The following is a 23390-nucleotide window of genomic DNA, read 5'->3' as shown; positions in this document are numbered from 1 at the left end:
CTGTTCAACTGTTCCCATAGTTACTAAATGTTTTCAAAAGTGCTTTTAGTGTCTGAACTGTTTCTCGATTTGTTTTGGTTGTGGAAAACAAACGTGAGGATTCTGGAGGATTTTTGTTTTCTTTAACTGATTTTATAAACGTTTAATTATACATCACTGTTGTCAATATGAACCCACCTGCTGGCTGTGCCGAGGTTTGTTTTCTTAAATGTGTGTTCAACATTTTGTGTGTGTGTGTGTGTGTACTTGTTTTTGCTACATTGTGGGGACCAAATGTCCCCACAAGGATAGTAAAATTATTTAAAATTATTAAAAATAGTAAATGATGTTTATCTGAAAGTGTAACGATGCAAACACGTTTTCTGTAAGGGTTACGTTTAGGGTTAGGGTTGGGTTAGGGGATAGACAATATCGTTTGGTCAGTATAAAATCTATAGAAGTCTATGGAAAGTCCCCACAATTCACAAAAACAAACGTGTGTGTGTGTTTGTGTGTGTGTGAGAGAGAAAGAGTCATACAGAGATAGACAGATAAAATACTTTTGTACTTACTCATGTATGATTTGAAAATGTTGATGTGTTCTCAGAAAGAAGAATCATGCCTGATCATATCTGATTTAAGCAAGCAGAACTAGAAAATCTTCCATATGTGACCCTGGACCACAAAACCAGTCGCACGTGTAAATTTTGGTTGAAATTGAGGTTTATACATCATCTGAAAGCTGAATAAATAAGCTTGTTTATTGGGATATTTTGTTTATTTAAGCCTGTTTATTGGGATAGGACAATATTTGGCTGAGATACAACTATTTGAAAGTATGGAATCTGAGGATGCAAAAAAAAAAAAAAAAAAAAAAAAAAAAAAAAAATTAAATATTGAGAAAAGTTGTCCAAATGAAGTTTATAGCAATGCATATTACTAATCAAAAATTAAGCTTTGATATATTTACGGTAGGAAATTTACGAAATATCTACATGGAACATGATCTTTACTTAATATCCTGATGTTTTTTGGCATAAAAGAAAATTCGATACATTTGACCCATCCAATGTATTTTTGGCTATTGCTACAAATATACCCGTGCAACACAAGACTGGTTTTGTGGTCCAGGGTCACATATGTATTCTATTCGTGTGTTTATTGATTGATTGATTCATAAATCATTTTCAGACCCCAGCAATGAAAAAGAAGCCTGATATGTATGGGGAACGCATAATAAAAGAAAAGGCTGAGAAACAGTAAGGAAACAGATGTTTATAATACAATTCTATAGAGCAGGGATGCCCAAACTCGGCCCTGGAGGGCCGCTGTCCTGCAGAGTTCAGCTCCAACCCCAATTAGACACACCTAAATCAGCTAATCAAGCTCTTATTAGGCATACGTTGAGGCAAGTTGGAGTTAAACTCTGCAGGACAGCGGCCCTCCAGGACCACAGGTTTGGGCTCCCCTGCTATAGAGTCTAACTGAGAAGCGTATTTACATATGTACATGTCTAGTTATGAAGCAGGTGTTGGTGCCATGTCACAGTCTCACTTTGACAAGGCTGTGTCCTGTTTCTCAAAGGCCATACTACTCCAGTCACACCAGGTAGAAGCCAGGCTGTAATATGGATTGCATATGATACTCCTTAATTATTTGGCCCTGAGTATTAATCAGATTTTATATTCTCCCCACCTGCAGACTGAGTTTTATGTCCAGCGAGCAGAAGCATATCTACAGCTGTGTGACTTCCAGTCTGCAGCACTAGATTACAAACACGCCTACAGTCTGGAACCCCAAACTGAGGCCTACCATCAACGACTCGCCTTCATTTACTACCTACAGGTGTATAACAATTTATTTATTCACATATGACAGAAATCAGATTATGAACTTTGAATATTACAATTCATGGATCGCCTTTGCTGTTTGTGTTTTGAAATGTATCAATATATTTATAAATCATTAGTCAGAAGGTCATTTTTCCCCATATGATTTTTCCCTAATGCCAATTTTACCAATATTTGTATGCATAGTTTGAAATGCACAGTTTTCCCTTGCATAAATTTAAAGCAGTCATCACAAGAGCGCTCTGCTGTCAAGTATTGTTAATGCCCATTTATCTGTGTATGTTTTAACTGTCCTTATAGGGCCAGTGTCTTTTTGATTTAGGAAAGTTTCTGGAGGCTCTGGAGTCTTTTACGAAAGCTGCAGAACTCAAACCCTCCTTCCAGCCGTATCACATGAGAAGGTCAGTGCAGATTGTAGCATTTAAGTGCCTGCAAAGAGATTTGAAGGGTAAAATCTAGAAGGGATACAGCTCTAGCTACTGGGCATGTGCACATCAATCTTACATTATTTTTGTCACACTGTACAACAATAATACTGTTTGTATTATAGTAAGGGTTAAGTTTAAGGTGGGGTTAGGTGTAGACGTTAAAAAAACACAATCTAATAGAATCTAACAATTCATTTCATTGTTAGTTTTCGGTCGTAGCTGTATCCCTTCTAGCCACAGCCGATTTGAAGTCTGCATTTGTCTGAACTAGCTGAACTATCGTCAACGCTTGCACGCAATAGCAGAAACATACCACAAGGTGGCGCTACATGCCCTCTCTTCATATTACAATCACCTACAGTTGTTCATATTGTTGAGTGCTATTGCTTATTTAAATTTGCATTATGTGTGTGTGTGTGTTAAAATTATGCAGATGTTTTTTAATGGACATTGTTCAAAATGAACAAAAAATGGCATTAACCAACCTGTTACTAATGTTCACCTGTAACATTTAATTTAAGTTTTATTTAGCTTGTCATTTGAAAAGCTGAAAAGGTTGCAGTAAAACTGTGTTAGGGTCTAAACCGGGTCAAAACAGCCTGAAAATGTTAAAGCTATTGGCTAAAGAAGTGCGTTAGCACATTTAGTTTTTTTGCTGATGACACTCGGTTTGATATTTTGGATCCGATGCAATGCAATTTAGACTCTTTTAAGTGTGATGTAAGTGTTCAAAAGTGTCCAAACACTGTTTTGGGCCACAGTGGATAGCATGAGATCATAATTTCCCATAATTTTTCCATTTTTCTATATGTATTCATAGTTTGGCTTGTCTGACCGCTCTGGGCCGTTACTCTGACTGTCTTCGGTTGGTCAATAATTGGCTGGAGATGGACGGCCAGTCAGCAGACCTCTTCACTCTGAGAGCTCGCCTGAACCACCAGCTCAGTCAGGTCAGATCATCATTCACAGCCTTTAGATAAACTAAATTTCCCTTCAAGTGACTGTAATAAACAGGTAAAAGGGCTGTGTGTCTCTTCAGATGACTTCATGCTATCATGACTTGAGTTCAGCACTCAGACTGGATTCGTCCTGTCCAGAGGCACAGGCACTGCTGAAGAGGCTAAAGGAGACAGCGGAGGATTCCCATCAGGCAGCTGTTGATAAGGCATTGAAGGGAGAGCTTTCAGATGCGCTGGGGAAAATAAACACAGCTCTGGAGTATAACCCCAATAAAGCACAGTACTACCTTTTTAGGTAAGGCTCAGAAGAGCTGCGTATTTACAGCCTGCTAAAGAATTAGCTGCTTTTAACAAATGGGCGCATACAGTTGAGGTCAAAAGTTTACATACACCATGCAGAATCTGCAAAACGTTAATTGTTTTACCAAAATAAGAGGGATCATACAAAATGCATGATATTTTTTATTTAGTACTGACCTGAACAAGATATTTCGCATAAAAGACATTTACATATAGTCCACAAGAGAAAATAATAGTTGAATTTATAAAAATGACCCCATTCAAAAGTTTACATATGCTTGATTCTTAATACTGTGTTGTTACGTGAATGATCCACCGCTGTTTTTTTAGTGATAGTTGTTCCCTTGTTTGTCCTGAACAGTTAAACTGCCTGCTGTACTTCAGAAAAATCCTTTGGTTTTTCAGCATTTTTGTGTATTTGAACCCTTTCCAACATTGACCGTATGATTTTGAGATCCATCTTTTCACACTGAGGACAACTGAGGGACTCATATCCAACTATTACAGAAGGTTCAAATGCTCACTGATGCTTCATGCATTAAGAGCCAGGGTGTAAATTTTTGAACAGGACGAAGATGTGTAATTTTTTTCTTATTTTCCCTAAATACCATATTTTTTCATTTAGTTTTGCCTTTCAGAAGCTACAGAAGATACTTACATGTTTCCCAGAAGACAAAAAAGTTACATTTCCTCTGATCTTCAAATTCAAAAAGTTTAACTAGTTCATAGTTCATAGTAGACATTAACTATATGTAAACGTCTTCATTTTGTATGATCCCTCTTATTTTGGTAAAATAATTAACATTTTGCAGATTCTGCAAGGTGTATGTAAACTTTTGACCTCAACTGTACAATCCCTGTTGAAAAAAAAGCATATGCTGGTTAGGTTTTGAAGCATGGCAGCTGGTTTGATCTGGTCCTGAGCAGGAGCTAGTTGCTTAGGACCAGCGTAAACCAACTCATAACCAGCTTATAACCAGGACATGACCATCTTATACCAGCTCATGGTAAGGACCAGCTAAAAACAGCTCCAACCAGCTTGCATGTTTCAAAACATATCTAACCAGCATATGCTGTTTTTCAACAGGAATACTATGTATTGCTTTACCCATAAATATCATTTTATTTACCACATTTTCACAAATAGTGAATCTTCAATCAGTGGATAAATGAATTTTACTTCAGTGAGATTATTCCTTTTAAATTTGTGTTATGATATATACACACTAAATTTAGGTTTTATATATACATCTTTTACAATGATTCTTTTAATTTTGCTTTTCTATTGCCAGTCAAAACTTAGTAATTATATCGTATTTTTCCATATTATTAAAATCAGTGGCTACCAACATTCTACTTTTACCAACAATATCTTCTTTTGTACTCAACAAATATAACAAATTTATTCAGGTTTGAAACTTAAGGGGAGGGAAAAAAAACAATATTCTCATTTTTGGGTAAACTATCCCTTTAAATCACACACATTCTCTGCCTGCTCATAGGGGGATTCTGTATCGGCGCCTGAAAGACTTCACTGCTGCCATTGAGGATTTGGTTCTTGCTGTTGAGTTCTGTGGAGTTGGAGAAGACCCTCCTCAAACAGACTTGCAGGACAACTCAGAGGATTTAGAGGAAAATGCTCAGACCCAACTGGTACTCACATACAATGATTTTGCCATTCAGTGCTTCTCCCGGGGTCTGTACAGCGAAGCCATTATGCTGCTGAACAAGGCCATAGAGAAACAGAGAGACGCAAGTGAGCTGTTCATCAACAGAGGAGGTGTGGACTGAGAAATAAAAAGGTTAATGGGTGTAAAGATGGTGATATATCTCAGAAAAATAATCAGAGAGGAGTTTATTGAATTAGGAATTCTTGAATAGCTTGGTTGTTTTACATCACTCAAAGTAATGGGGCAGAATTTGTATTAGACTGTGTCTTTTTTCCCCCTAGATTGTTTTTTTAAGCAGTGTGAGTGGACTTTTGCGCTGGCTGACTATCAGCAAGCAGAGGAGATGGACCCTGACAACACGGCTATCTGGCTACGACTTGCTATTATTCACAATACCCTGGGACTGCATAGCTATGAAGACAAGTAGGTTTAAACTACTTAAATGTGAAACTGAAAACATATTTCTTTATCTTATGACTCCTGATGTTATTTGAGAAATGTGTTTTGTTCCAGGAAATACCAGGAAGCAGCAGACAAGTTTTCTGTTGCTATAAGGTACAACCCTGGCGTAGTTCATTACTATGAGAATCGAGCCAAAGCTTATAGCAAAGCGGCCAAAACGGAGGAGGCAAAGATGGATGCCATCAGAGTCCTTATCCTAGAGCCCACCAATGAGCAGGCAAGTCTCTCCCCAAATATAACAATCCCCTTTGCGAGGAAAAACGTAGCTGAGTGTTTTCACAACGCGTCATCAATCGGCCAATGTTGGCAGCACTGAATGTAAACAATGCCACTGAACCAAACGAAACTTGAATATTTTGCTGATTATTGCTGCTGAAAATGGTCAATAATTGTCATGTACTAATCGGTCAGACCAGAAAAAACATTTGGAGTATTATAGACTGCCAAAAGTCATAACAAATCAAGGAGAAGAGTGAAAAAAACTGTCTGAGGAACAAAAGCCGTTTGTGGTTGGCCAAACTGAACCAGGATTTCCAGGGCAAGAATTGCAGTCTGTCAGTCATATTATGACAGTCAATGGGACCTACGGCTTTGAGGGTTAAATAGCACATTTACAACAGCCGGCGCATGACGCGTCAACGTGCTCTGGCTACGACTGAGCAATTAACTGAGTACGACTACTATACTGCTCTGGTATAGTTGACGCATGTGTGGAAGCGATCGTACCCACAATCTCTCTGCACTGTGTAAACAGTGAGTGATGTATACGCGTGACAGAGTGCTTCCACGCATGCGTCTACTATGCCAGAGCACGGTTGACGCGTCATGCGCCGGCTGTTTTTGTGCTTCTACTGAAAAAACTAAGTCACCTACATCTTGGATGCCCTGGGGGTAAGCAGATAAACATCAGATTTTCATTTTTGGGTGAACTATCCCTTTAACTTAAGTTTGTCAAAATATTACACCTTTTCCTGCTATTGCACTGAATCCTTCTCTATATGATTTAGCAGCATAAATTAGCAAAACAACGTATTCAGTAGTACATTAACAGTGCAATTAATGCTGTTGTTTACATCCGAGTATCTCCAATATGGCTGTACATCCGGGGACCTCCCCAAAACGGTGACGTGAGTGCAAGCCCTATATAAATGCTCATGTATACAAACCAATTTATACTGTCTGGGGAAAATATTATATCTTAAAAAAAAAAGGTTTTGCCAAAACTAATTATTTTGGCTTCCTTTGTCCAAAATGATTAAATATTAATAAAAATAGATAAATATTTACAGGCACAGTATGTAGCCTAATTTTCGCAACTAGCGTGTGCATATTTAAAACATACAAAGGCGTAGTTTGATGACGTGACTGAGTGTGGAATCATGGGAGTTATCTTCCTTATCCCCACAGCTGATGCAATCTGACGGGACTCGGGCATGTTCATGGATGAACCAATGTACTAAAGTTTTAGTAACGTCACTGTAGTATGAAGCAGGGTGGGGCTGAAAGCCGTGGAAGTGAAATAAGGCTGGAGGAGCTTTTATTATGTCACAGTCAACCGCTTTCCACTCTTTCTGGTTATGCGTGTGTGGGGTAAAACAGCGCAGTTTTACCATACTAGATACATTTGAGTGTGTTGAAAGTTTTGTTATAATGCTTATCTGTGCATTCATTACCTGTCTAATAAAACACATAACATATTAAAGCATCTTGGTGTTTCCATTTTTACAATAAAACCGGAAATCAAGTCAAATGATGACTTCAAGAATAGCAATTGTATAAAACCTTATTTAGTTGTTTTAGATAGTAAAAGGCAATCTTTAAATGTAGTTTATTATTCCTAAATCTCATTTTAGGTGGTGCCTTTGCTATTGAGTCTGCTCCCAGGATGCTCCTTGACTGATATTATGTCCTGTGCCACTGCAGAGTCAGTCAAAACCCTGCTGATGTCAAAGATTCAAACTTTCAAACTAGCAGTCTCCAAAGTGTCAAGGTAAGCATGCTGATGAATATACTTTTAATGAACTCGCTGTGGTTTAGTTTGATTATAGAGATGCCTTTGCTCTCATAACCTCAGAATATTTTATGCTAGATTGTATGAAAGTTTAATTTGCTTTTAATGCTGGGAACTAACTATTTCTGCTAGAATTGGCAGGATGGCCCTTGCCAAGGACGAGACTCAGTCACAAACATCCTCACAGAAGTTAGAGGCTGAAGGTGGTTCAGAGCATAAGATGAAAGAATACATCACTCCAAGAGAGGTGCAACGGAAGCTAGTCAAGAAAAAACAACAGGTACATGTCTACACATAAAATATGCTTGTCTATACAATATTTGCTTGTTGCTGCCATAAAGACTGCCATATTATTACCTAAATAATAATATACCTACCTATGTAGTATTTAGTTGTTTGAAAGGAAACCTGGGTAGCCTGTTAAGACTTGTATGGCTTAATATAATGTAAAATAAGTCTCTTACTGAAATATGTATCAGAAAACCCGTGAAGGATTTAGATTATTTTTTAAATCCACATCGTTTTATACATATTTTGCACTATGGGGGGCACCATTATTTTGATGATAAGAAATGTAGCTATTTTTACCGCAGCACAACTCGGAAAATAAAATACTGATACAATGACCACCGAACGTACAGGTGGCGATGGATATAAGTGTAGGCTTAAACCAAACACAGTAACATTTCCCCACAAAGAGTCTAAACTGACTCGGATATGAAGTGAAATCTGCGCTGAGGAACTCCTTCAGTGGCTGTGGCGTCATGACAAGCATCAGCATGTTTACATCCTGTCAGGATGGCATTTAGCATTTCTTCTCTCTGCCCTTTGTAAGCTCTTTTAGTAGCTGTGCTCTACTAAAAGGCTTAAAGGCTTAAGGACTAAAGTGAAGTGAACAAAGACATGGGTCTTTAGGAAGTTTTTTTGTCCACAGGCATCTTCCCCTGCTTTTGTCCTCTTTTTATAGGAAAGCAGAGAAGGCTTACATTGCTTCTCCTATTGCCCTTCGACTGAAAATTACTACCAAAAGTCACACAATGAGGCATTGTAGCAGTATTTGTTGGGTTGTGGTAAAAATAGCAACAGGTAGTGCCAGTAGCTCACGGAGTGCCATCGAAATAATGGCGCTCACATAGTCAAAAATATGTATAAAACGAAGTTGTTGTTTTTTTTTTTACTACATATTTCAGTAAGAGATATCATTTACGTTATATTAAGCCATACAAGTCTTAATACCCAGGGTTCCCTTTAAAATTTCAAATGGAAAGTATAACTGTTTGAAAGGATAGGTTTATAATTTAATCTATACCTGTGAAGACAAAGTCTTGTTTTTCCAGTCGTTTTAATAAATCTATTACCTCATCCTGAAGAAATGATTTGAATGTGCTAATTTAGGACTACAGCAACCTTTTTTTTTTTTTTTTTATCTTAGCACAGTTAGAAATGGCTGTGTATCTTATGAAGTGTGGAGTTATTTACTACAATTTGAGTTTTGATTTAAAAAAACATCCAAAAAATCATTTTCTGTAGAATATATTAATTTCAAAACAATACATTGCATACTGATTCCAAATTACATTTTTATAAGAATATATATTTAAAACTAATTTTTAAAATACAACTCGATCACTCCTCAGAAAAATGTGTGAAGTAAATAAATTATTTGCTCCAGTTATATTTCTTTCATTTTTATTGTATCATTCCCAGTTAAATGTGTGTGTTTTCTCAGAAAAGCTAAATCTTTTAATATGTGACATTAATCTTTTCTGTTTATGGTGTCAGTTGAATCAGGCTGTGAAAAGAGCCCTGCAGCAAAGGCAGCCCTTGCACTATGACGGGCCCCGTCTGGCCCCTGTCCACCCCGTACATGAAGAGCCTAGCGCTCAGGAACGGCCATATGTGTGGCGGAAATTTGGAGGCTTTGGGCTCAATTGTTGAAGGCTCATTGGAATGAATCGGTCTCTGTGAGTCTTGTGATTCCCGTAATACTTTGGGTTTGTTATTTAAAGGGATATTTCACTTAAACTTGAAAATTCTGTCATCATTTACTCACATTCCAAACCTGTATGACTTACTTTCTTCTGTGAAAAAAACAATCTTTAAAGAACATTGGAGTCTGAACATAATTGACCCCAATGACTTTCGCTAGATGGACATGAAAAAAAATCCAAACGTTGGCTTTTGTTTTCCTCAAAAAAGACAAACGCATACCGTTTCTGAATGACATGAATATATAAATTATGTATGAGATTTCATTACAGGTTAGAGATTGCTTTGGCATTATATTTGATTGAGTCAATTCCTTGCTATAACACAGTGGGAGTTGTTTTGTTCGTAGCAGCTGTTGCTGCTCAGTGGTCCTCAGCAGCTGGGGAAACAGCTGAGAAAGTGAGCGAGAAAAGAAAGTGCGAGAGAGAACAGCATAAAAACACCACTGGCAGCTGATCCCAGACTTTCATCACAGACGTTTACACTCCCTTGCTAATAGTGAAACACATGTTTTCAGCCCCTAGAGGAGACAGCCTGAGATTTTTTTGGCATTGTAACAATGGAACAATCAGACGTCATTTTCCTGCATTTATTGTCCTTGTGCAAAAAGAAAACATACATGAAATAAAGACTTTAATTTCTGTAACTGACCGTGCAGTCCAGTCTACAGTGATGTAGACTGTGAAGAGGGGATTTGCTCAGCTGTCTGGTGATTTATAATCTTCACTTGACTTATCTTTGTAGACGACATGAAGCAACACTCAGTTATTATCATCATATTAGACGTTACTGATTCAACACCGATGAAAATGAGCCTGTCAGGGGTAGATGTACAGTCTTTCCAATGGCATGCAGTGTATAAAGGTCCTAGATCACGATCACAATTTTTAAAATGGTTTAATAGAGTTTTTGTCTGCAGACAGTTTTTTAGGAAAGACGTTTCATCAGCTCAACAATATATGCTGGCTCTGACTCTCACAGACTATAGCGTTGACTCCTCCAGACTGTAAATTGGTTGCAAAAATAGTAATGTTTAAAAGAAAAAAATAATAATAATGTGCAATAGTTGTGTAGTGTTTTCCTGTCTACATTTCAGTGTAGTGTACAACCAGAAGACACTGTGTAGAGTTCTATGTCCCACAATGCCATACAGATGAGTTTGTTTGTGGATCAGAGCAGATTAGGAGAAATTTAGCATTACATCGCTTGTTGACTAGTGGATTATCTGCAGGTGAATGGGTGCTGTCAGAATGAGAGTCCAAACAGCTGATAAAAAAAATCACAGTAATACACGACTCCACGACATAATTGTGAAGTGAAAAGCTGTGTGTTTGTAAGAATCAAATCTACAGTATAATGGCCTGAGGGTGATTACATTTTCAGCAGGTTTTCATTTTTGGGTGAACCATTCCTGGAACTATTTTTTCATTATTTGATTGGACTGCCAAGAGTTAGACATTTTTGCACAAAATTAGACTATGATGCACTACACAAGCTAAATTAAAGGCTTAGTTCACCCAAAAATGTTGAAGGCTAAAATTAGCCGATTATTTACTCACCCTCCAGGCATCCTAGGTATATATGCCTTCTTTCTTTCAGATGAATGCAATCTGAGTCTTCTGTAAGAAAAATACTCATATCTAAAACATAAAAATCACTTTAATGTAGCTTGCACTAACAGTCGTACATGGAAGCCAGTGAATGACGTAGGACATCAGCGCTGGTGAGTCTCATGAAGACCAATGTTTGTTTACAGGAGCAAAGGAAGCAAAATCTCCTTACTTTAGCAAAGATAAAACAGGCATGTCTTGGTTTATATTGAAATCCTCTGACATTCTTCTTTAGAAATCCTCGTTTTGAACTTCTAATTTGTGACCGGACCGATGCTTTGTTTACCTTTCTCCATAGCGCGTTCATGTTCGTCACTTCTCACCAACACAGGTACAACGCCATCATCGTACATCATCCACCCGGAAAGAAGGCTTCCGTGTATGACCAGTTGGCGCAAGCTAGATTAAAGTGATTCTTACATTTTAAATATGGATATTTTTCTTACAACAACGTGTCGATTTGCTACAGGAGGCCTTTATAAACCCCTCTGACCATGTGAGGCACTTTTTATTATGGATGGATCCACTTTATTGAGCTTGTTTTGGACTGATGAAGAGAAACACCTGCCTATGCTATTTTAAAGTTTGGAAGTGGTAGGATAATTTTTAATACAACATGTGACAGCAATGTAGCTTATTACTGTTTGAAATATATATCATGGCATAATGCATACTGTTTCACATAAACACATTTTTAAATAATTATAATAAAAAAAGTATTTCAGTCAGTGTGCATTTGAAACTTAACCTAGGTAGAAGGTGGTTAATCTAGTTGTTCTTTTTTTAGCTCTTATCAAGCATATGTAAACTAGCTAATTAGGATCCTTGAATTGACTTGAATAGGTAGATGTTTTAAGAACAGGATTGCTAGGTAGTTTTTTTTCCTAAGGTTTAGGAACCATAGTCCAAAGCTTTCTGCATTCAAGTCAATATATATTGTTACATGGTGGTTTGTTTGTTTTGTCATCATTTGTATGCATAAAGCAGATGAGCTCATGTCGCACAAGGCCTCATGCCTCTAGGGGGCCTCATCTGCTGTGTAAACAACCCATTTTCACAACCTTAGTTTTATGAAACCTTAGTGTTTCTGTAATTTAGGTTTCATTCATTCTCTAATCAATGTAGCATTTGAATGTGTTTGCATGCTCACACATGTGTTTTGTTATTTATTGGGATTGCTGGAAATAAACACTCAGGCCTGAAATGAAAATCAGGCAGAGTGCTTCTGGATGAGCACACTAAAAAGTGAATCATTTATTTAAAGTGCATTTATCCATTTTTTAAATCAAATCATAGTTTCTGGTTTAAACATGTTTTGCTCAATTTGTCTAAAATCAAACAGCATTTACCTATTTATCTGTTTGTTTGTTTTTAATCCGTTACAGAAAAGATGGTGCATATTTTAAAAAGACCCCACAATAAACATTAAGGTCTTTTAAGGAGAATATTTCTGACTGTATTTATGCTAACTAAACTAAATGAAACCAAAATGTTTTTTTATTTTTTTATTTTATATTTTAAAATCTTCTTATTATAGCTAATTTATAGCTAATTATAGCTGTTGTTTGAAGTGAAATCAAGTTGTTATCCAAGATGTTCATGACTTTCTTTCTTCAGTTAAGAAATTAGAAAAGAAATTATGTTTTTGGAGGAAAACATGTCAGGATTTCTCTCCATATAATAGACTTCTATGGTGCCTGCGAGTTTGAACTTCCAAAATGCAGTTTAAATGCAGCTTCAAAGGGCTCTAAACGAACCAAGCCGAGGAAGAAGGGTCTTATCTAGCGAAACGATTGGTCATTTTTAAAACAATTTACTTTTTAACCTCAAATGCTCATCTTGTCTAGCTCTGTGTGAACTCTGTGTATTCCCGTTCAAGACAGTTAGGGATGTTGAAAAACTCCCATCTCATTTTCTCCTCCAATTTCAAAATTGTCCTACATCCCTGCAGAAGTACCGACTCAGTGTCTACAAAGTGAACATGCGAAGAAGATCAAACACCCTTCACAAAAAAGGTAAAACAGCGATGTAGGATGATTTTAAAGTTAGAGAAAAAAATGAGATGGGAGTTTTTCGACATACCCTAACTGTCTTGAACCGGAATACACAGAGTTCACGCAGTGCTGGACAAGACGAGCATTTGAGGTTAAAAAGTATAGAAATTAGGAGTGTAAGAAAGTATCGATACACGTGAGTATTGCAATATTTTGTTTGGCGATACTGTATTGATTCTCAAAAACGGAATATCAATATTTAAAAAAAAAGTCATACAAGATTCATGACAGTTGCTTCGTTTTGAGTTTATATCCCCACCGCTAGATGGCAGTCTTCTTATCTCTGGACTTAAACAGTGACAAGAAATATTAGCATAAAGGCGCGCCACTAATGTTAATATAGTTCGCTACTAGTAATGGAGGATGAAAAATAGTTCCTGCTCCAGTCTTGGTGTACAAAGTTGAAGTGTGGCGTCATTTCGGCTTTTGTGGTAACGTCCGCCCCGTGACTGCACAGGCCACGGTCATAGACCGTAAAAAATATGAACGTAGTGTCCGTGACGTCACCCGTAGGTTAGTGGCCGTCACCATCTTGGAATCGCGTCACTGCACGTCACTCCCAGATAATCGAAAATGGGCAAAGAGGCGGGACGTGGGTGGAGCAATCCACCTGTCACTCAAGTGGCCACGCCCTAAATTATGCAGAACTTTAAGGCTTAATATAATTTAAACCGATGAATTATAAAAAAATTCACCCCCCTCACAGTTGACATAAAGGGCAAAATTAGCTATTTAGACTAAAAACACTATTTACTTTTAAAAACATTTTTTACATGGGGAGTCTATGGGATTGACTCCCTTTTGCAGCCAGTCTCTAGCGGCCAGTCCATGAATTGCATTTTTAGTCACTTCCGTGTTGGCTTCAAGAGGCAATAGTATGTTCCTGCACAACCGGAAGCTGCACTTTCAGGACCGCAGTTCCAGGGACCGCATTTCTAGGACCCTATTTTTTTTGTGTGACAGCGCCATTTAGAGGAGATCTGATTTAAGCATAAAACAAAAACTATTCATTTTTAATCTTTCCATCTTTTTTTAATGTTCGGGGCGTGTCAGCGATCTCCATTTAGCCTATTTGGCTGTGCAAAACAGATCATTGTTCTGCTAAATGTTATAAACTAACATTTGTATTCAAATAAAATTACATTTATTAATGTACTAATAAACAGTAATTTGTAGCGCAATTGTTTTACCGTTTATTGCACTTTATGTGTGTCACACATCAGACGTGAACGCTGTGCTGCGGCTAATGAACTGAAGTCTGCAAAAATACAAGTCTTTCTTTACAAGAAAATGGAATTTAACACCAGAATATATATAGAATATACTGAAATAAATTAGGTTAAATATTTCAAACGGGTTACCAATGGGTATGTCAAGGGTTAGGACAATAATTAAGTGTATACAATTAAACAACTACATATTTCTTTAAAAAATAATAATACACAGAATTGAATAGCAAGCGCTATTAAATAGTATAAGACGCTAATACATACATATATACAATAAATACAAACAATAAAATAATACAAAAAAAACTATAGGGTCCTAGAAATGCGGTCCTGAAACTGCAGCCTCCGGTTGTGCAGGAACACCCTTCTCTCAAGAGGGGGACCGGGAGGTTGCCGCTTGGCCACGGTACGCTTGCTTGTGTTGTGCGGAAGGGTGGTGGCCGCGCTTCGTTTTCGCTGCTTGCCGCATCCCGTGTGAAAGTGTCTTTGCGGCGGGCGGTGTGGTAGCTTTCTCTCGCTTTCGCCGCTTTCTCTCGCGGTGGGGGCGTTTTGTGCAGTTGGCGATTCCACGCGTAACATGAATACAAACTGAAATCTTGTGAAATCCAAAACTTGTGAAATTCTCAAAACAAAAATAATTCTAAGAATATTCCATACATGCATTTATTTTATTGTTTTACAGTAATTTTGTTTTCATTAGGATTTTTGCAAGCACTTTATTTCTCATTGATATTAAACCGATATAAATCTTAAGTTAAGATAAAAATGTTATGACTTTGTCGCCTGGTGTCAAATGAAAGAAACTTGCACTGATTGATCTTAAAACATGCCAGTGACTTTGTATGTTACAACTGTAAACGTTGCGGACCTTTAAAGTAGGGTCTAAAAATATATATGCTCTGTTTATAAAAACTTACATTTTATACATTTAATAACTAAAGAATCCTGCAGGCATTTTATTTCCCCCTTTACTCATACTGCACAAAAAGTAATTCAATAAGAATGTTACAGGGACTGATCTTTTGAACTTTTTGATCTGAACCATTTTTCTTAGGTTTGCATGTGTGTACAGCTTTCCTTAAAGTGTATCCTATTCTTAAAATAAGAAATACCCCAATATATCACCTTGTTTACAGTATCACAATGCATCGCAACATATTGTATCGCAACCAGATTCTTGGCAATACACAGCCTTAATAGAAATTGTCAATTTTTTTTAAAAAATAACCGATCATTTCACTAGATAAGACCCTTCTTCTTCGGCTGCGACTGTTTAGAGCCCTTTGCAACAGCACTGAAACTGCATTTTAGAAGTTCAAACTCAAGAACACCATAGAAGTCCATTGTCTAGAGAGAAATCCTGAAATGTTTTCCTCAAAAAACATAATTTCGTAACGACTGAAGAAAGAAAGACATTAACATCTTTGATGACAAGGGGGTGAGTACATTATAATTTTTTTTTTTTTTAAGTGAACTTCTCCAAGCAACGTTTTAGCTTATGTCTAAGGAAAATATATTGATGATTTTCAGTGCATGTATTCTTGGCATCAAGTTCATTCAAGATTAAACATATAATTAACATCAGCTTTCATTCACGTCTTCTACTATATGTCCATATTGCAAGTACAGGAAGATTATAGCTTTTAAGGAACACACTAAGCTTGACATTTGACACCAAAGAACATGTCTGAGGTATAAGAAAGATATTTGATCTTCTTGTTTTAAATACATTACCTCAAAAACAAAAAAGAGGTGGAAGAGGGCCGTGGCAGACGGAATTTCATGCTGCCAAGCAGCAGTCTAGATACGTTTGCTTTCGAATGAACCTCACAGCGGTGGGGCTTGGTGGAGTTTCCTCAGACAGTGTGTGTGTGGGGGCCGAGACCACGAACAAAGTGGTTTTAAACAGACAGTGGTCATAAAGAAGCCCAAAAGTGCTTCACACTGGTGTAATAAAAGTGTAAGGTTACTCTTTTTGGCAGATTAGGACAGACAGCCATGAGAGTCACGAGTTGCCAGCTTCCCCCCCAGACAAAAACACCTTTCTCTGGGCACAAGAGCTGGTGGCCTGGCCTCTAGTCAAAGAAGTCTTTGCAGACCAAAATTTCATTCACGTTTGCCGGGAGACTGTTTTGTCTAAAACATGCCGCGTGTGTTTGTAATTTTTGGAGAGTGTTAGGAGCATGCAGATGGATTGACTTAAATGGACTGAAGTCTGAAATTCAATGAAGTTTTAAGAAAGCCGCAAGATTTGTCTTTCTTCAGCATTGTAATATAACAGTTAATTTTCCTTGAATCTACACAAACAGAGTGTGTTCAAAATAAATACTGCAATAAATCATGAAAAAACTATTTTTTATTTAAAAATGACAATTGATACATAAAAGTAAACAGTGTAATAAATAAATATATTTACATTAAAACCTCTCGTTTCACTTAAAAATTTGACCTCCCTCAATTGTTTGCTTCTAGTGTAGAGTTTAGTTGTACCCAGATGATGTCTGACCTGTCTGGCACAAACAGATGGACATAAAGAATTAAATGGCCGCTTTTACAGTCTCTTAAACGGACATAGACAAGTGGTCCCTACTGAGGAACCTTTGAAAGACAGTTTATTCATTTTGGATAGATAATGCGTCTGCTGTATTTTGTGACTCATAAACTTTCCAGCTGGATTTGAGGAGTCAAAACCAGTCTTGGTCTTGCGCTTTTCAATTCAGATGAACTCTTCTTGTTACGCAGATTCTTCGCTCTCGCAATCCTTATTTTACCACGAGTCTTTAAACGCATGTTTCAGTACCTTTTCAGTGATTTTCAATCGTCAATCGAGCATCATGCTATTCCCTACAAATAAGTTGTCCAAGGCATACTTGGCCTGCTGGGAGGTCGTATAACTGTCCTCACTTTCAGGGTGCCGTTAACAGACACAGTTTCTTGCATTACATGGTGCGTGGCTGGGATTTGTGTAATGGCAGGCCAGGACCACAGGTCCGCATCCAGGGTTTTTGAGGAGTAGTCCAGATAGTCCGTGCTTTTTCCTTCATCTGAGGTTGTGAAGTCTGCCATTAAGAAAAGGAGTGTGATTAACATGATGGACAATCTCTGGAAAATTAAAGCGATAGTTCACCCAAAAATTACAATTCTGTCATTATTCAGTCACCCTTGTGTTGTTCCAAAACTGTATGACTTTCTTCTACAAAGAAAAAACATACTGCTAGCTTAGTGCAATTACAACGACTGAGGACTGAGGCTTTTAAGCTTATAATAGACTCAAAAGACTGTTATTAGGTATTATAGGGTTAGTTCACCCAAAAATGAAAATCCTGTCATTAATTACTCACCCTCACGTCGATCGAAACCAGTATGACTTTCGTTCATCTTCAGAACACAAATTAAGATATTTTTGATGAAATCCGAGAGCTTTCTTGACCCTACGTAGACAGCAACACAACTACCATGTTCAAGGCCCAGAAAGGTAGTAAGGACACTGTTAAAATAGTCCATGTGACATCTTAATGTTACGAAGCTACAAGAATACTTTTTGTGCGCAAAGAAAAAAATATAGCGGTACTCGCATGAACGCATGTCAAAGACTGACATGGAAGAGAAGAAATTGCTGAATACAGTCGTTATTTTTGTCACGATTCTATCGATGTCCTCACTACCTTTCTGGGCCTTGAACGTGTCTCTCAGATTTCATCAGTAAAATCTTAATTTGTGTTCTGAAGATGAACAAAGGTCTTACAGGTTTGGAACGACATAAGGGTGAGTAATAATGACAGAATTTTCATTTTTGGGTGAACTATCCCTTTAACTCTAACTGTCCCCCTTTAATAATATTAAAAATTACTGTCGAATTTCATAAATTAAACTTGAAAAACTGGAGAAAACAAACAGGCTGAGTGAATTAATAACTGCTTCAAGTAAATCACTGAAAACAAAGTCCAAATCCTGACTGAATCATTCAGTCTTGTGAACTGGATCAAGTGATTCACTGAAAATATCTAACTCAAGATCTGACTCAAAAGAATGTTTATTTGCAAATCTGACATTGCCACTTCTCTTATGAGCTCTTGACAGGCCAGGGAGAACTAGGATAGGTATGAAGACTTTTGGTGAACAATGGCTTATTATGGTCTGCTTCTTGCATTAAGTGACTCCAAAAGATTTGGAATATAGCATGAGTTGTATGGACTACTTTATATGGGGGTTTTATATCACTTTTTAAAAGCCTGGTAGATTCCGTCCCCTTTTGCTTCATTTACATGAAAAACCAATCAGCAATAAAAATTGTCACCTATTTTGTTCCACAGAAGAAAGAAAGTGATACAGCTTTGGGATGATATGATGGACAATAGTTAAAGGGATAGTTCACCCAAAAATAAAAATTCTGTCATTAATTGCTCACCCCCATGTCATTCCAAACCCATAAGACCTTTATTCATCTTCAGAGCACAAATTAAGATATTTTTGATGAAATCTGAGAGCTGACTCTGCATAGACAGCAAGGGTCCTACCACGTTCAAGGTCCAGAAAGGTAGTATGGACATCGATAAAATAGTCCATGTGACATCAGTGGTTCAACCGTAATGTCATGAAGCTACGAGAATACTTTTTGTGTGCAATAAAACAGATATAATGACTTTATTCAATAATTCTGCTGACGTAGAACATGCATGCCCTGCGCATCGTTTATGAGCAGAGAAAAAGCATGTGCATATGTTGTGATACTCTCAATAATAGCGGTAGATGGCAACTAGGGTGAGAAAAATTGTTGAATAAAGTCTTTTTTTTTTCTGCACAAAAAGTATTCTCATAGCTTCATAAAATTAAGGTTGAACCACTGATGTCACATGGACTATTTTAATGATGTCTTAACTACTTTCCTGGGCCTTGAAAGTGTCAGTTGCTTTGCTGTCTATGGAGGGTGAGAAATCTCTCGGATTTCATCAAAAATATCTTAATTTGTGTTCTGAAGATGAACAAAGGTCTTACGGGTTTAGATTGACATAAGAGTGAGTAATTAATGAATTTTCATTTTTGGGTGAACTATCCTCTTAATGACAGAATTCTCATTTCTGGACAAACTATCACTTTAAATGCTCGCTATGAGACTGTTTGTTATCTTAAAGTGGCTTTCAGGGTGAGGATCACCTCTACAGCATCGCTCAGATAAAAAGATGCATCATACACAGCAGCAGAGGGTGTAGCAGTTAAGTTTGGCTGCGTTGCGTCCCGTCCCGGCATAGCGGTTCTTCTTGGGCAGCAGCAGAATGAAGGACACAGCCAGTGACACATGGTAGAAACTGTGGACATAAGCGTAGTCCCACTCCTGCGAGAGTAAATGAGAAAGTCACTACCGCAGTTATGCAAACATGCTTTTCTGACAAACTGTGTAATGTGTTCCTTCAGTTGCAGGAGCCGTTTAAGAGCACATTCATATTTTTACCTCAAAATAAAAGCGAAGCATCAAAGCGAGAGCGCCGAAGCAGAACCCTGGCCCCACTTGTTGAGTGTAAACACTTTTGTCTGGATAAAGGCCTTTCTTTTCCTTCATTTTTTGTAACTGGAGCAGAGCAAAAACAATATTGTAAAACCTTGTGAAAGCATTTGTGGTAGATAATAAAATCTTGAGTTTCCATGTTGTCAATACGAGCAAAATACAAGTTTATGTGGAGCTCTGCTTTTAAAAGCACTGTCAGAACAGCATCTGATGTCTCTCAAACTCACCCATTTGACTGTTATCATGAAGACAGCTGTTCCAATGGGGCCGGAGTAGATGCCGTAGCCTAAGCGGTCCTGGTAGATTCTCACTGCTGATGTCAACACCCCAAACATGGTGAGCGAAGAGCGCTTGGGTTCATCGAAATCTCCCAGCGCTGGATGAGAGCAAATGGGCACATATTCTTTACATGACACAGCGGAATGCAAGACATAAACAATTGTCACGCTGCTCACGGAAAATGATATTTTAAATCACTCTGTTTGACTGTTTGACCCATGTGGGAGTGCATATCTATGTCATACCTTCACAGAACATTACTGAGTTTTGTTGCTTATCCATTAGGAAATAGAGATGCTATTAGTTTTTGCTTACCTAGTAGCGTGACCCACATGGAGATGGCTGTACCGTACACGCTGAAGTACTCCAGGATCTCATACTTCATGATACAGAGGATAGACAAGCCTGGACCATCACATGCATGGTAAATCTGAGCACAGATGGAGAAAACACATGACTGCTAAGTCACCTTGATAGAAAGGTTCCGGCTGAGAACGTAAATGTAAATTTAAAAGGCTCTAGGATAGATTAGATGAAACTTTCCGCGTTCTTGTCTGGAAAAATTTATGAGGACAACCTTCTTTATGGCTATAGTCAGAGATGCCTCTAGTTATACTATCAGTTGTGGTTCAGATTGAGCAAACTGAAGCAGCTTGAGTTTTGTAAACTTGATTTGTTGTTTTGTAATGTGGAATTCATATAGCCCCTATATAGGGCTATAAAACAAATGAAAGTTAATATAAAACAATTTATTTAAAAAATATACTGCCGTTTAAAGATTTGGGATCAGTATGATTTTTAATGTTTTTTTTTTTTTAAAGGTATGATAATCAAGGCTGCATTTATAGAAAAACAGCAATATTGTGAAATATTATTTAAATGTAAATTAACAGTTTTCTATGTGAATATATTTAAATATGTAATTTATTCCTGTGATCAAAGCTGAATTTTCAGCATCATTACTCCAGTCTTCAGTGTCACATGATCCTTCAGAAATCATTCTAATATGCGGATTTATTGTCAGTGTTGGAAACAGTTCTACTGCTTAATATTTTGTTGGAACCTGTGATACTTTTTTCAGGATTCTTTCTTTCCATAAAAAATAAAAAGAACAGCATTTTTTTTAATATAGATTTTTTTGGTAACAATATAAACTACCATTTAAAGGTTTGTGGTCAGTACATTTTTAATCTTTCTTTCTTTTTTTTTTTTTTTGAAAGAAATTAATACTTTTAAAAAGTGATATTAAAACCTATATTGTTAGAAAAGATTTCTATTTTAAATAAATGCTATTCTTTTTACCCTTTCAAAAGAATCCTGAAAAAGTATCACAAGTTCCAAAAGTAAATATATAAATAAATAAGCAGCAACATTGATAATAAAAGTAATAAATCAGCATATTAGAATGATTTCTGAAGGATATATAGCTGATGAAAATTCAGCTTTGCGTCACAGGAATAAATTACATTTTAAAATATATTAAAATAGAAAACCATTATTTTAAACTGTAATAATATTTCACAGTATTACTTTTTCCCTGTGTTTTTGATCATGTAAATGCAGCCTTGACGAGCGTAAGAGAATTCTTTAAAAAATATTAAAAATCATACTGATCACAAACTTTTTAACAGCAGTGTATAAAATCAATCAATCAATCATTAAAATTTTACCTCACTTTTGGTTTAACTGATATATAAATATCATACCTATCATGACTATGTAGGCTTTTTGTGTTTAAAATTGCATTTTTTATCATTTTGCTGTTTTACAGAATAAATAATATGTAATATAAAAAAATGTATTATATATATATTACAAATTTAAAATTTGTAAGAAATTAAAAAATGATGATTCATGAAAAATAATATAAATAATAGAATTGTACCTCAATTTTAATTGAAATTAAAATATAATATCTAAATGTATGTCTATGGAGTGTTTTTTTGTTGTTGTTTTTTCTACATAAACTTTTTTGACCATTAGTTTTTAGCGACTTGCATATGAGCACCACATTCTTAAGATGCATGTTAAGTTAAAAGAAGTTCCAATTTTTAAAAACACGTCTTTAGACCCTGCCTTTCTTTATTCTGTTTTTAAATGCAACACTGCGTTTTCTGTGAACATCCCCTTAAACATAACTATATCATTACTAATAAGAGATGTGTAAGCTGCAGAGATGAAGTCCATAGTACAGTATATTTCTCCATGCTTCTTTCAAGTTAAAATGGAAAATACTGTTCTTCAGTACACATCTAAAAAAGCCTCCATTCTCTTACCGCTGTGAAGAACATTGTGAAGAAATAGACCATGGCCTCCATGTGGAAACCCCTCTTGGCGGCAACACTGGCTGCAGGCAGGAACACCAAACTGCTGATGGTGGGCAGCAACATCTTGGCGATAAACGCTCCCATTGTGACTCAAATAAAAGGCTTTAGGATTTCTGGAAAACTTGGAAGGACTTAAGAGACTGTCTGCTTGTTTCAAACCACCAGATCTTTTGAAGAAGCAACCAAAGGGTGACTCTCACACACTCACACTCACCTCCTCTGAAGGATCTTTAAAGTTTAAATGTCTCAGAGGGGTCCATATGTGCACTGTCATCAGAACAGCAGCTGTCTGCGTGAGGGCTGGGAGAGGCCTGCAATCACATGGCACGCTTCTGTCACACATGTTTGGGATTGTAGAGCAACAACAGCGGGACATAAGCGAAGCCATTTATGGTGAACTTCAAATCTACGGAGTCAGTGCTGAGTCAAAGTGTTTTCACCTAAAAAAAAATTCCTAGCGCACCATTGGGCGTACTGAGAATTTTTGAAATGTATTTTTCTTATACTGGTCAGTCTGGATGGTGATGTGTTGAGTCTCAGATGTTGAGTTTCTCATGGGTCAATCGATCCTCAGCAGTGGCTATAGAAACAACTGTCTCTTTTGGGTTATTGACATTGGCCTCGCGAACGCACCTGTATGCGTCATTGCAAATCTGTGTTTGACGTGAATGTGGTTCTGAGGGTAGAAAAATGTGAATGGCTTAGGTGAGGATGTTGTGTTAGAGACCAGCGAGTCTTGC

General features: G+C 37.1%; 2 protein-coding genes across 3 annotated transcripts; one reads left to right on the top strand and one right to left on the bottom strand.

Annotated features, from left to right (window-relative positions):
- Positions 1-27: 27 nt before the first annotated feature.
- LOC127166070 (tetratricopeptide repeat protein 16) lies at positions 28-19807 on the top strand. Its single transcript, XM_051111150.1, has 14 exons — positions 28-194; positions 1171-1238; positions 1497-1587; positions 1681-1824; positions 2130-2230; positions 3078-3207; positions 3297-3511; positions 5019-5296; positions 5468-5609; positions 5700-5865; positions 7502-7638; positions 7792-7939; positions 9442-9623; positions 19674-19807. Exons 1-13 carry the CDS (start codon positions 168-170, stop codon positions 9595-9597), a joined length of 1803 nt encoding a protein of 600 aa, XP_050967107.1. The 5' UTR covers positions 28-167; the 3' UTR covers positions 9598-9623; positions 19674-19807.
- Positions 16947-22872, bottom strand: mymk (myomaker, myoblast fusion factor). Of its 2 annotated transcripts, none has more exons than XM_051111151.1 (6): positions 22600-22872; positions 20639-20753; positions 20272-20420; positions 19991-20107; positions 19733-19873; positions 16947-17600 (listed from the first exon to the last, which is right to left on the bottom strand). In XM_051111151.1, the coding sequence occupies exons 1-6, from the start codon at positions 22732-22734 to the stop codon at positions 17481-17483; spliced, it is 777 nt and encodes a 258-aa protein (XP_050967108.1). In that variant the 5' UTR covers positions 22735-22872; the 3' UTR covers positions 16947-17480. The 2 variants fall into 2 exon arrangements, with proteins under 2 accessions (XP_050967108.1, XP_050967109.1); XM_051111152.1 differs by having other exon boundaries at positions 17467-17600; positions 19696-19873.
- Between the last annotated feature and the right edge of the window lie 518 nt (positions 22873-23390).

This window comes from Labeo rohita, chromosome 5, assembly GCF_022985175.1.
Source record: "Labeo rohita strain BAU-BD-2019 chromosome 5, IGBB_LRoh.1.0, whole genome shotgun sequence".
NCBI lineage: Eukaryota > Metazoa > Chordata > Actinopteri > Cypriniformes > Cyprinidae > Labeo > Labeo rohita.
This window is presented reverse-complemented; position numbering and strand designations above follow the sequence as displayed.

Excerpts from the sequence above, each read along its gene's own strand:
- mymk (XM_051111151.1), bottom strand. The coding sequence starts at position 22,734 with ATGGGAGCGTTTATCGCCAAGATGTTGCTGCCCACCATCAGCAGTTTG. Across the intron at positions 20,108-20,271 it reads TCATGATAACAGTCAAATGG|TTACAAAAAATGAAGGAAAA; the intron begins GTGAGTTTGAGA and ends GCTCTGCTCCAG. Across the intron at positions 19,874-19,990 it reads TGCTTCGCTTTTATTTTGAG|GAGTGGGACTACGCTTATGT; the intron begins GTAAAAATATGA and ends TTACTCTCGCAG.
- LOC127166070 (XM_051111150.1), top strand. The coding sequence starts at position 168 with ATGAACCCACCTGCTGGCTGTGCCGAG. Across the intron at positions 1,825-2,129 it reads CCTTCATTTACTACCTACAG|GGCCAGTGTCTTTTTGATTT; the intron begins GTGTATAACAAT and ends CTGTCCTTATAG. Across the intron at positions 3,512-5,018 it reads GCACAGTACTACCTTTTTAG|GGGGATTCTGTATCGGCGCC; the intron begins GTAAGGCTCAGA and ends GCCTGCTCATAG.